The sequence below is a fragment of the Pezoporus wallicus genome, unplaced genomic scaffold (genome assembly GCF_028554395.1).
Source record: "Pezoporus wallicus isolate ANWC-B61680 ecotype Strahan unplaced genomic scaffold, APGP_CSIRO_Pwel_v1 contig_3817, whole genome shotgun sequence".
Taxonomy (NCBI): domain Eukaryota; kingdom Metazoa; phylum Chordata; class Aves; order Psittaciformes; family Psittacidae; genus Pezoporus; species Pezoporus wallicus.
In genome coordinates this window covers 6,297,813-6,311,247 of record NW_026635157.1, presented here as the reverse complement: position 1 = coordinate 6,311,247, position 13,435 = coordinate 6,297,813, and the positions used below count along the sequence as shown (strand labels likewise).

The following is a 13,435-nucleotide window of genomic DNA, read 5'->3' as shown; positions in this document are numbered from 1 at the left end:
CTGGTTACAAGCAATTCTGCAACAGCTATTTGTAGAAAAAAGCTGAAGTAAAGCACAGCCTGCTTTACTAGCCCCAACCATTCTGCCTACACCAGTATTAGTGAATAAAATGTTCTCTAATGGCAAGAAGCATGGCACAGCTGGTATCCAAAAGGCTATGCTGACTTGCTTTCCTGTCCCTGCAGGAATGGCTTCCTTCACACTAGCCCTGCCTTCCCTGATGTCTTCCATCTTTTGGGGTAGCCCTTGCTATAGACTTGTGCTGGGGCTTGTATTAGCAGTTAAATAGTATATAGTCTGTGGGGTAGTGCTGGTGCTGCATAGTGTGCCCAAGCAGAGCATCTTAAACCACAGCTAGCAGCAACAGTACTAACAGGGCTGAAGCCATTGCCAGCACCCAGCTCAGCCTGGCACATGGCTGCACCTTCTCCTGAGCTGTGCTGCAGTAAGTGTTTGTGTCACCACAGGGTTCACCCAGCCAGGGAGCTGATCCAGTTGGAAAACAACACAGCAAAAGCAAAAAGTGACCTGAAGCGTGTGATGGGGATGAATAAGAGGGAGCAAAGAGTGGTAATTACTGCAGCTTACTGCTGATAGGTTGTTAACCACACTACACCCCTCAGGCATGCTAAGTAAGCAGTTTCAGGCTTTATCCAACAAGCTTTTAGTTGTATTTATCAAGTGGTTTAATTTAGTCACATTGCCCAGGATGTCAAAAATGAATACTCAGCATTTTCTTTTAGCACCTTTCTCCCACAGGGCAATATGGCCCCTGTTTTATAAAGTGCTTCAGTGATATTTGAATGCAATGGAGAGTACATTATAGAGGAAGAAGACCCATTTCAGTTAATCTGTGGGAATGAAGTCCCTTTAAGCATGAGCTAAACCATAAACAGCCTGAGACCATATTATGAAATCAGAGGATTTCACATGAAAAAAGGGAAAGCTGAACTTCACACACATGATGAGGCATGGACACATCTGTGCATAAAACCAATTACAAAGTCAACGTTCTGCTTAGCACATTTTTCACCACTCCACATACTGTAAAATGCTGTGGCCTTCTCATTTGTAAGATTTCCACAGCTTAAGGCCATACAGCCCTTTAACTAGAAGAAAACACTTGATCTGAAAATAACCCACCTTAAGTATAGAAAGAATAGAGTCAGGGAGGTGGCAGTGTTACAGAGATGACATGGTGGCAAGGGCTTTGACTCTTCATTTCACTGTGTTGTAGTTTCTGTCATGATCAGCCTCAGTTCACCATTTTGTGACCTTCTGCTTCCTAACATTTTCTACTAAGCCCTGATTTATTTTCATTTGGTTAAATCACTGATACACAGTTTAAAGCAATGCTCGCATGCAGAGGTATGTAAAACTCCTTGCAGAAGGGGAAGGTGGGAGCAGAGACACTAGTCTCCAGTGTGAGCTGTTTTAGCAGAATTGCCTTTAAGTACAAATATTCTGCCTCATCAGTTTTTTAACCCAAAGTCCAGCTTGTTTTCCTCATGTTTTACTTTTTTTCTCCTTCTCACCCATAATTGATTATTTGACCCTGACAATTATTTTGGGATATAATTACCAGCACAGGTGCTATCACTACATGAGGTTTGACCATGCTACATAGCATATGCTTTTTATACCTTCCTGTATAAACAGTTTGCACAGAAAAGAACCAATGCTGTACTAACCAGCTCAGCATACTTCTTAAATAACAGGTCCAGCTTCTCCTCCGGAGTATTCAGCTTGTTCAAGCTTTGCATCAGTAAGGTGGCTTCCTTCCCTTAAAAATAAAAAAAGCAGCAGAGATGTGATAGTAGAGGTAGTTCGTAGCTCATGTATTGTTATGAAATTGTTTGATGCATGGATCTGTAAAAACTCCATGAGAAATGAGGCATTTTGGAAGGAAGGAATAAATTTTGCAACAAATTTCTGGATTTTTCTTCTCCCCATAAGAACAAACATGCTTGAATCTTCCATTTCAGACCTCAGTAATGCGCTGTCTTCTAGCAAAAGAACTGGCTGTGAAATGCTTTTGTCCTGTAAACTCTGATTTTCATTTAATAATTTTGCGACATTACTGGATCGCATATATGGCACATTTGACTGAAATAGGACGGAAACTCTGAAATCAGATCTATTTGCAGGCAAAAACTGATCAAAGCTGGTGTACTCAGCTCCTGTGCTGCTCAACGCGTACAAGACATGAGGAAGATTAAGTCAGGTATGAAGACTGTGGTGTTGATGGAAACACTCAGAGAAGCAGTTACTACTTACTACACACCAGAGGTGGACTACATGATAGGGGTGCAATCAGTTCCCTGACCTGACAAAGAGAGTACAGGTACCAGAGACAGTCTAATAACTATCTGGGCATGAGTAGCTAAATCACTATATAGCCATTTATGTATTGCTTCTCTTCTGATACCTCTTGGTATTCATTCCAGACCTGCGTAAGAGCTGAAGCTTGAACACTACTTGTTCATCAAATACAAAATCTTCCTGGTGTCCCTGGAGATAAGGATGGCTCTGATGACAGGGGCTCGAAAGTGCTTTCCTATATGCTCCTCTTTCCTGAAGCTGCGACAGCAAATTTGTTTTCTGCTTTATGTTGGACTTTTTCTGCTCCAGGCCTAGCACAGTTCAGGAATACTGCCTGTGGAGAAAATCCAGTGTTTCACACTCAGTTCTCACTACCGCACCAGTATAAACAAGTTGAAAAGAGCTTAAATAAAACCCTGGAGTGAAAACTGTTGCAACTGCAGCTGGAAAACTGAGCTTTGGTAGTGTTTTCACTGATAGCAGAGAGGTCCTAACAACTGCACCAAACCCAAAACAGTGGAAGCTGATTAGCTTTCTTTTCCTGGATATTCAAGGAGTTTGGGCGAAAAAAATCCTTGCTCTGTCCTATGCTTAATCCCTTATCTGTAAGAACGTCCTTTAGTGATTTTTCCCATAGGATTAGTCTGCTATTGGGTTTGGGTTGTCACGTGAAACAGTCTTGAAGATTGTCCTGAGTTAAATGTAGAAAGGCAGATGACTCGCGTTTCCAAGATTGGATGTAGCTACATTGCTCTCTAGCGGCTGCCCAGTGGGAAGGACATTACAAAAACCTGAGACTTCTTTCTAGCTCAGCTAACAGAGCCCTGCCATGGCTGAGCTGCTCTCTACACACTGTACTTCGAGAAGATAAACTTATTGGCTTATTTCATATAGTCTGTGATGAGTCTGGAGGTCTGCTAGACGAAAGGCAACTCGGGCATAACAGTGAATTTGCTCTGCAGATTTCCACACCACACAGTAGCACCATTAGCACCGTTATAACTGGTGATAAATAATACCTGAGGAAGCAGGGGAAGAAACAAATTTACTGATGCACAAACAAGAGACCAGGTTCTCCTTTGTCTAAGAAGCAGCCTTCCACAGTGTGTCATCATACTCAAGAGTTCTGGCTAACTAGTTTGGGCAGCCCAATAGTACATCAGAATTATGTGAGATAATCCCCAAATTTTGCCTTTTTAAAAGGAATAATATCTGACACAGCCTACATGTATCTGTTGAGTAACCACTGAAGATAGCTATCAGTTAGAGAAAGGTTGTAAGAGCCGCTGTAATTTTCAGTGGTAACTAGAGGTCCGTATCATCCACGGCAGCGGCTTAACACTGGGAAAAGCAAGAACCAGGGAGTTTTTACTTCTGTTCACAGAAGGGCTGTATAAGTATGCAAGTACTTGCCTAGTCCTTTCAGGATTTTCTTCTCCAGCTTTTGCTCCTTGCTGCCACCGGCTTCTTTTGCACTGGAAGCATCCCCAGGAGCCAGCTTCTCTTTCTCACTCTCCTCATTTACATCTTCATACTCTGCATCCTCCATGCTGCCTGGCTCTCCCTTCTCAGGCCTGTCAGTTTCTGTAGTGGCACTTTCCTTCTCCATTAGGCTTACAGCAGACCCATAGGTCTTAATAATGTCCTCCAGCTGCCGGCTCAGCTCCTCTGAGATATCGCACACAGCCGCTTCAGGGCAGGCATTTGGTTGCTCCATGGGTGCTGGAGCAGGGGCCTGAGAGCCAGGGGCAGGTTTACCCCCGCTCTGCCCCTGGATGTCCTGCCCAGTCGAGGCGGGAGGCTGGTCATTTTCCATGGTTGGTGCTGTACCTGACAGCAAACAAATGGAGGATTAGTTTAAAAACACACAGAATTAGTCATCTAGCTGTTCCCAGAGGCTGGCCAGCACCTGAGTGATTTTGTGTGGAATTTGGGATGGCAGCTCATCTGTTGGATCTGGCTTGATAAATATGTCACACTTAAATAAACAACTGAGGTGATTTGCCTACAGGGAGAAAAGCAAATTACATACATTCCAAGAAGAAAAGCCTGCCCAAATCTAATACGTGAAAACCAAAACCTCTTATTGCCATTGCCAGTGACAACACACAAAATGACACCAGCATCATTTATACAATTTCCCTCCCCAAACACACTATTTGCCACATGTTTACTTTTCTTGATCTGTTTAACTGCAACACTGTCTACCAATATGGGCAGCTTCACTTCACAGCTATATCAATTTCAATTCCCATCTCTCTCCCATCGGCACATCTTAAATCAATAAGTACAAAAGAGGAATATTTTAAATGAAACCTGTGCACTGAAAATTGTTCTGTGGTCTTGGAGAGCTCAGCATGGTGCTTGATCTGCAAGAGTCTTGGCTTGGTACTGTCACAATAATGGCAAAGAACAAGATAAGCAGCTATAACACACTCTTCTCTTGTACTTGACGCGTGCTGTTGACAGCTTGTTTGACAAAGTACAAAATATAGAATAAATCACAGCAAGGTAAAACTGACCAGGTGTAACACGGTTTTGATAGTCTGGTATTTTCTGGGGTGAATTTCAGCTTATTTGTTCCCAGTTTGCAAAGGGAAGCTTCTGTTTTCTCATGTCTTTTAGTGGCTGCACTCAGCCAGGTGAATACAGAGTCCCCATTCTGTGTTCCTCTGGAGGCTGCTTCAGCTTACCCAGGACATGATGATAAGGGTGTCAGTGAGAGTGTCTCAGGCACCTGATCCCAGCTCCTGCAAGGTGTGTGCCAGCAGAAACAGCATCTCTGACTGTTTGTGGATGGCGTGTAAATTTCTACGGCTTTCAAAATCATAAACTGACTTGTGCAAAGGCAGTCTTTGATAAGAGAGATGTAATTTACTGTAATACATGACTCAGTGGTTGGTATTAAACTCTCTTCACTCAAAGTGATGTCTGGAACCACAGTGATGGCCATCACTAAGGCAACGTTTTTCAAGATGTCTAGCTATTTGACTGGGCATACAGTCAATACAGTCAAATATTATGGTTATCATGTCTCAAGCAAATAACTGAAGGCTTTGAGTGGGGGTCAAGATGTGCTTGAAAACTGATAGCTATAAATTCATACCCCTGCAGTTCTTCCAAAGGTACAACTTGCCAGCAGGAATGCTTGGGAAGGCACCTGGACCTGGTCTCACAGACCCTGCCAGACAGACTCATCCCATTTGTTCCTTCCTGCTTGCGGCATGGTCATTTTATCCCTGCAAAGTGATTGTGAAATTACATCCACCTGATTTGACGTCATTGAGTTTAATTTATGTTGAAAGATTAGACCCTACATGTGCAATTTAGGTAAATAATTCCAGATAGCATGAGTGTAAGACTAGTTTGTGATCTTGTTTTAACTGAAGTTAATTGACTGCAAAATAATTCAAGGTCAGTAAGATTATTGCAAATGCTAAACTAGAAGCTCCACAAAATATATGATTACTTCTGACATGTTCAGACTAATGTTTATAATTGTATTCAGTAATTTGAGCTAATTGACAATCAATCAGCTAAAAAACTCAGGATCACCAGCTCTTGTCTAGACAGAACAAAAGTCTCACAAAGTATATCCCCAATTTAAACTAGCTATTTTTGTCATAACATTCATCACAGAAGGAGAACAGGATCACTAAACGCTCCATTTCCAAATATTAATTTCTCTTCCAGCTATCTCCCCTGTTTTGTGAGAAGGCACAAGTGAACGCAGTTCTCACTGCACCCCAGCTCTCTCCCTTGGCTGCCTCCCAACTCCCAACTGCATTGCTTATGGAGCAGCACTGTCCAGCTAATGGTTTCCTCCTACATGAATCACGAAGCATGCCTGCAAACACAGTAGGCTTTAAGTCAATAACAGCAAATAATTTATGCACGGTGTTTCTCAGTAATAAGGGAAAACCATGGATGAATGAAGGAGAAACTGGATGTTTAGAATCAAGGACCCAAGATGTTTAAAAGCAGGCACTGCAGGAAACCTTTCCTAACATACATTCCTGGCTAGAAAGGGATTAGTTATAATCAGTTTCTGAAACTATGGCAATTCACATTTGCTGAGGTTCAGGCCATCAGCACGCAGGTGAGTGGGCAGGAGCCACAGAAATACCCAGCAATGAACCTTTAACCCAAGGGTGCCAACCTGCAGGGTCATACCAGGGACTGTATTTACATGCATTAAAATTACTATTTTAATGCTTTGTTCCATTCTTCTCCAGGCTAAAGCAGATGACTGATAACTACTTTCAATCACCAACATGACATTAAGACTTCTGTACCTTGTTTTGCATAATGGCTTCCATGCCTCACAGAGTTTCCATTTAGGGAGACAGGGCAGCTCTCATCTGCTGAAAGTAGCCCACTTAACAGCTTTTAATGCTGGGAGACTTTACTGCTATTAGCCCCAGTCGTGCTAGTCCTCTAGCCTGTTTAACCTTGATGTATATCAGGAATTCTTCCTTATCAGGCCATAAAAGACTTTTAGTGCCAATCTCAGCAACACACAAAGTATTTACATTATATGCTGTCTTAGACACAGTAATGCCGAAAAATTAGGTGACTGAGCCCAGAAGAGGAATTCCTTGGTTCCTCCAGGAATTTTAGACCTGCCCAATTTTAGACTATCTGCCTCCTGAAGTTTGTGACTTCTGCTACCCTTACAGTTGTCTACAGGCACCTGAATTTCCAACACAGCCTTATCCTGTTTTATGGCAAGGGTTGTGGGGACTGACCAGTTATTTCACCGAGTCTGAGCATTGCATCTTGTTTGCTGTTTTCCTCCTGCAGTCCCAAATCCTGGACCTGTTCCACAGTCTGAGATCAGTCTTTCCCGGCCCTAGTGTCTTGGATTGAAACTTGATCCCAGACACTTGCGGTTGCTGCCCACAGATAGTCACTGTGCCCCTCCTCTCCTCCAGTGGAAACACCCCTTAGAATCAGAGGGTGTTGCCGCCTCTCCGTTGTGGGAGCGGCTCTTCTCCATCCTTCTCCTTCCTCTGGGATAACCCAGCATGACAGTGGAGCTCCTTGGGGCACAGGTGACCTCCGGTCTCAAGTGGAAGGTGACACTGGTCCCAGGCTGATGCCTTTTTGTAGGAGGACTCATGGCCATGCCTGCCGTCCCTCAGTGAGACTGTTGCTCGCAGCAGCAGCCGTCTGTGTTTGGCCCCAGTGGCACAAACCCGGGCTGAGCGCACAGCACAGTCACAGCTGCACTCAAAGGCAACAGAAAAAGGTGCGCGGCTAAGCTCAGCCTGGTAATATGCAGTGTTAATTTGTTTCTGTATCCTTTAACATTTCACATTAGGGCACAATTTGCCTTCTCTCTGCTTTGAAATCAGCCAGTACTTCCAAAGTAAAAGGTCAGTCAGCAAGAACCAGTGCCTGATTTAGCAGAGCTGCAGCAGCCATTCCTCTGCTGCTGGGAAAAACATGCCTGTCCTGGGCTGCGTCGGCACCAAAAGAGCCGACCCTGCTGCGAGGCACAAAACACAGAACACATGTCCTTAGCTTCTCTTGCAGATTGTCCTACGTGCTGTTGCAGAGTTTTGTTTATCTTCTTTTAAACAGAGTGATTCCCCTTCCTTCTTTTCTGGGATTTGCTTCCTCCTTCCCTTCTTGCAGCTTGAAGTTCTAGGGGGTTTACAGACTTAGACTATATTTAGCTCTTGCCTCCCGTGTATCCAGCAGAAGGACACATGGCACCTGCTCTGCAGCCAGGAGTTATTTTAAGCGCTTCTAAAATGGGTGTTGGTATTTAGCACTTTACGCTCAAAATTCTCGTACAGACACACAGAGTTCTCTAAAACGAAGCATTCCATACACTTGCACCAGCCAGCATATGTTGATAAAATCTGAGATTTTACCTCTACATGACGCCAGACTTTACTACAGTAACACCTCAAAGCGGCAAACATGAAGCTCTGGAATGGCCCACGCTACAGTAGCTCCAGTTACCCTCCAGAAAAACACAAGTGCCTTATTATAGCCTAGGCACTGTCCTATGTATTACTTCAGAAATCGGAGATAAAGCAGCTTTATCAACTGTGTGCTACATTTGAAAACCTTTATGATTTATGCACAGTTTTCTAGTACGAAACTGAACAAAAATTTGGAGGCTTCATGGCAGGTTTTTCTAAAGGCATAGAAAGAACCAGACTCAAAAGACTTTCTATAGTCCCCTGCCTCTCATGCCGTACCTGAGTCTTGATCACTTACTCTTGTGACAAGTCAGCTATAGCCCCAGTCTCACTTAAAGGCAAGCTCTACCAAAGTCAGCTTCTCTTCAGAGAAGCATTTCTTACTTTCACCAACAGCCTGAAATACTTGCCTGTTTTTCTCACACATCACACGGGCTTTTAAGGCTATTCCTGGAAAATGTGGGCTGACAGTCCCAAAAGTAAGTACTTTACTTAGATTAAAGCCCTTGCACCATGCCACCAAACAATGACAGCAAGAAAGCTGTTCATCAGACTTACCGGAGCAAAGAGGAGAGCTGAGCAGAGAAAAAAAAGTCAATCAGAAAGCTCAGACAAGGGCACGGCAGCAACAGGACACTGGTACTTTAATTCTGCCACTGAGGGAAGAGGGTCGGGAAGACCAAGAGAGGGGGGAAGGACAGAATGACACAGCAGGAGCAAACACTGTGCTTTGCAGGGGACCGGCTCTGATAGGCGAGCTGGGAGGCTGCCTGCTATCTGGCAGCATAAGTCAGCTATGTTGGCTATTCCCTGCTCCAACAGAGATAACATGAGAGATTCAAGACTAGGGCCCTCAGAGAGAGAAAATAAAGGAAGGATTTGTACACAGCTGCTAGTCTTCAAAATTAAGTCTTAATCCTTCAATGTCTTGATGCATTGTGCTGTGAAATTTGTCTGTATTGACTATGGATTGGTCAAATTTGGTGTAATTTTCCTGTCTGTACCAGAAAGATTGGGATGGCTTTCCATGATGTGAACCTGGGATTTGGGCAGGATTTGTTAGAAACCAGTCTGCTTTTTAATCATAGAGTCATTGGCTGGATGGGACCACAGGAGGTTTTTAGTTCAACTTCTTGATTGAAGCAGGCTTTGCTGTGATCTCTCAGGTCCCTCAGGGCTTTACATTGATCTTAAAATTCTCCAGGGATGGAGACTGCATAACCTCCATGGGAAGCCTGTTCTCCTGCCTGCCTGTCATATTGAAAAAGTTTCTCCTTATACCTAGCCTGAACTTCCCTTGTTTCAGCCCATTGCCTCTTGTCCTCACACCTTACACCCCTATGAAGAACCTGTTTCTGTCTTCTTGATAGGGCTGCAGTTTGGGGGCCTCCAAAGCTGTCTCTTCTCCAGGCTGAACATCCCACTTCTCTGGCTTCTCTTTATGGCACAAGTGCTTCAGCCCCAGCCACTGTGGTGACCTTCCAGTGAATTGACCAGCCTCTCTCATTGGGGCAGCAGTACTAATGGGGATGGCTGGTGTAGCTGTCCCCCTGATCCCAGTAGCTCCCAAACAAATGTTCTCATTGCTGCAAAGGTAACCTGTCTGAACTACTTTCTGCATGTTACTGTGCCAACTCACATTGGCCCAAAGTTGTTTATACAAACAAGCAGAGCATACCCTAGGGAGCTCAGCTGCACACTCTTCATCCAGCAACCAGCATCTCCCACTTCTGTGACCCAGAAGCCACTCAGGCAGCATCTTGAGATGCCAGATGGCCTAAGGACCATCTGCTGCCCACTCCCTAGGGAGAGATGTAGGTCAGTTTAAAGCACAAATATGCAAACAACTGAGAAGCAATAGGCTGATACTGGAAGTGGCAGCCAGGGCTATTAGAAGAGAACTGGGACTTTGGCTCCAGTGAAAAATAATACAATCAAGCTCAGAACAATAACAGGAGGAAAACCACATGTATGCTACAATGATATGGAGTAAGTCTTTAAACCAAACTATTGTTGCATGGCACTAGAGGTCTCAGAAATGTTTTGCACCTGATTTACAAGGGTATATGAGAGAAAACAGTACTGGGCAGTACTGGGCAGCTCAGTAGCCAAAAGTACTGGCTTAGAAATAGTCCATGTTAGCAGCATCTCAGACTTTCACTGGAGAGGACTAAATGTCCTGCTATATTTGTTAAGACAGTGTGGGGGGGGGTAGAAAGAACATACTTAGAGTGATTTCTCATTAGTCTTATCTACTTGAAAAGGCAGCTCATATTATCTGGGGGTGCATGGGCATCGTGCTTCAAGGAAAAATTAGTTCTTTGAATCTTCTTCAGACACTGGTGGTGGCTTGGTATTGCTCCTAAGGAAGTCACAGATTCAACGATAATGACAGGGAGATTGCAAGGTCAGGGGCTTTTGTTGTGAATCTTTTGGAAGGGGTTGGAAACCAGCTGGATGTTTTGGGAGAAGATGAAGCCTGTGACAGGGCGTCCTGAGCGAGCAGACTAACAGTGAAGATAAGGGTGTTTGTTCAGGCTCCTTGTGCTCTTCCTGTTTTAATTACAGATTTCTCCTGTTCCAGTCCCCTGTTCATTTTTCTGTTGAAATAAAATCAGCTCCAGGGTTTCTGAGATCAAAATGCGCAACTGAGCTACCAAGGACCTAAGCAGCAGCTGGGCTGTGGAAAGTTACTCCAGCATATCCTCACTCCTTGGCAAACACAAGGCAAGACATGTTCAGCTTTGCTCTCTTTCACTGGGGTTAAAGCTATTACGTGCAAGCTCATTTTTTGCAACAGCCTGACAGCGTGCACACAGTCCCTTATTATAGCTCAAATGACATGCAAGGATCCACTGGGCAGTGAGAACTTGGTCATGTTCTTGAGTCGTCAGAGCATACTGATAACAGGAAATTTGTTTGGCTCATCATAAAAATTAGCTGCAAGAAATACAAAGCTACATGTTCTGAGTTGTTCCTAAATATGCAAGTAAAGAAAACAGTCTGGTACAGTCAGGGAGTGGAAAAGGGCAGATAAAACCAGTGTTCCTGAGTATGTGGGGAGTATGTAGTTCTGGAAGATTAAAAGAGGTCTGCTGAATTTGGTCGCATGAGTTGAAGCAACCACCTTAATAATGGAAAACAAAACTCAGGCTGAGAAATTTAAAGGAGTGTGTTGAAATTGCCATGGAAGCAATTTACATGCTGACTACAACCAGCTGACTGGCATCCACATTCTGTACGCTGGTATGGTTGCATCTGGTGAGCTGAGGAGAGAGCTGGCTGAAAACGCTCTCTGTGAAACCTACACTGCTTCTGAGGTTTCTGCTTTTGCGATGCATTGGGTATTTCATGTCCCCATTGAGGGGAAGAGAAATAAACGCTTTCTCTAGTCCATGAGAAAGAGGAGAAATGTACCTTCCTCATATGAAAGCTAGACCACTCCTTGAGAATTTGCCGTAATAAAGCTGAATTTATTTTTCAATTGTGTTGAGTTGTGATCTGGACTGCATATCTGTAACCCTACACTTTCTTTGTTGTGCTGTGGCATTTCCACTGAGGTTGCTTGCAATGTTACACAGAAATTGCCTGTTTCTGGGTTAAACATAATCATCAGCAGCATAAATATACTGAAGATAGAGACTATCCAGGGGAAAAAAGCTAATAAGTAATTTTCTACCTATATTTACAATTTGCTCTATATGATAGTCAATGCATTCAGCCTTATCAAACAGACAAGTTAATCATTAAATCAATGCTGCTGAAGCATTTGAATTTTCTTCCTATCTTTTTCTGCCCTGTTTTTCCTTCCTTTCCCCAGGCCATTTTCCTGAACTGCAACATTCAGCTCTCACCTGCTGATGCTCTCTCCCTCTTTCCAGTACTAATGTCATTGGCATTGAAAAAATTACTTTTTGGGGGGTTGCGTATTCCTTTTGCATGACATAGGAAGGTTTAGGTGAGTGACCAGTGCTTCAAGTTCAGAGTCTCTCTTGCAGATGCTGAAAGGCTTTAAAAATGTAGACTTTGTCAGAAGGCAGTACTGTGTTGGTTAAAACCATTTTTAAGGGTTTTGAGGGTTTCTTTTTCACCACCAGCAATGGCAAGCCTTAATTCTTCTTCCACCTAAAAACCAGCTAAGTTTCTGCAGAAGCCCTAATATCCCCTGGAAGCCCTACTGACTGATTTGGTCTTCAGGCCAGTCTCTTAACAGAAGAAGAGGCTGGGGAGGGTCTCCTGCCTTTTGCACTTGCCAGAAAAGAGCCATCTGCACCCCCTGCAAATTGTAGCTGCTCTGTTCCATGAGACCCTGTTTGCCAGCAGCACAAGAAAATCTGGAGACAAGCATTCCTGGTTCTGTCATACAGGGAGATGCAAACTTCAGTGAAATCATAGAATTCATAGAATCATAGAATAGTTAGGGTTGGAAAGGACCCAAAGATCATCAAGTTCCAAGCTCCCTGCCAAGGGCAGGATCACCTCACACTAAACCATGCCACCCAAAGCTCTGACCAACCTGGCCAGAACACCAACAGGGATGGAGCATTCACAGCTTCCTTGAGCAACCCATTCCAGTGCCTCACCACCCTAACTGGAAAGAATTTCCTCCTTACATCCAGCCTAAACTTACCCTGTTTAAGTTTTAACCCATTACCCCTTGTTCTATCACTACAGTCCCTAATGAAGAGTCCCTCCCCAGCATTCTTATAGGCCCCCTTCAGACACTGGAAGGCTGCTATGAGGTCTCCACGCAGCCTTCTCTTCTCCAGGCTGAACAGCCCCAACTTCCTCAGCCTGTCTTCATACGGGAGGTGCTCCAGTCCCCTGATCATCCTTGTGGTCCTTCTTTGGACTTGTTCCAACAGTTCCATGTCCTTATGTTGAGGACACCAGAACTGCACACAATACTCCAGGTAAGGTCTCACAAGAGCAGAGTAAAGGGGCAGGATCACCTCCTTCGACCTGCTGGTCACACTCCTTTTGATGCAGCCCAGGATACGGTTGGCTTTCTGGGCTGCAAGCGCACACTGAAGCCATCTCATGTTCATTTTCTCATCGACCAACACCTCCAAGTCCTTCTCCACAGGGCTGCTCTGAATCTCTTCTCTGCCCAACCTGTAGCTGTGCCTGGGATTGCTCCGACCCAGGTGTAGGACCTTGCACTTGGCATGGTTAAA

The 13,435-nt window shown here is 44.2% G+C and overlaps 1 protein-coding gene across 3 annotated transcripts in view; it reads right to left on the bottom strand.

The window, feature by feature from the left end:
- The window catches only part of TXLNB (taxilin beta), a 34,008-nt gene extending 25,073 nt beyond the window's left edge, over window positions 1-8,935 (bottom strand). The window contains exons 1-4 of one of the 3 annotated variants that reach the window (XM_057407246.1): window positions 8,817-8,924; window positions 4,232-4,327; window positions 3,736-4,152; window positions 1,692-1,783 (exon numbers count right to left, since the gene is read on the bottom strand). In XM_057407246.1, coding sequence (XP_057263229.1) covers window positions 1,692-1,783; window positions 3,736-4,138 — 495 coding nt within the window. In that variant the 5' untranslated portion in view covers window positions 4,139-4,152; window positions 4,232-4,327; window positions 8,817-8,924. Of the gene's footprint in view, window positions 1-1,691; window positions 1,784-3,735; window positions 4,153-4,231; window positions 4,328-8,816 lie in introns of all 3 variants that reach the window. The other 2 variants (XM_057407255.1, XM_057407237.1) reach the window with 2 other exon arrangements.
- Between the last annotated feature and the right edge of the window lie 4,500 nt (window positions 8,936-13,435).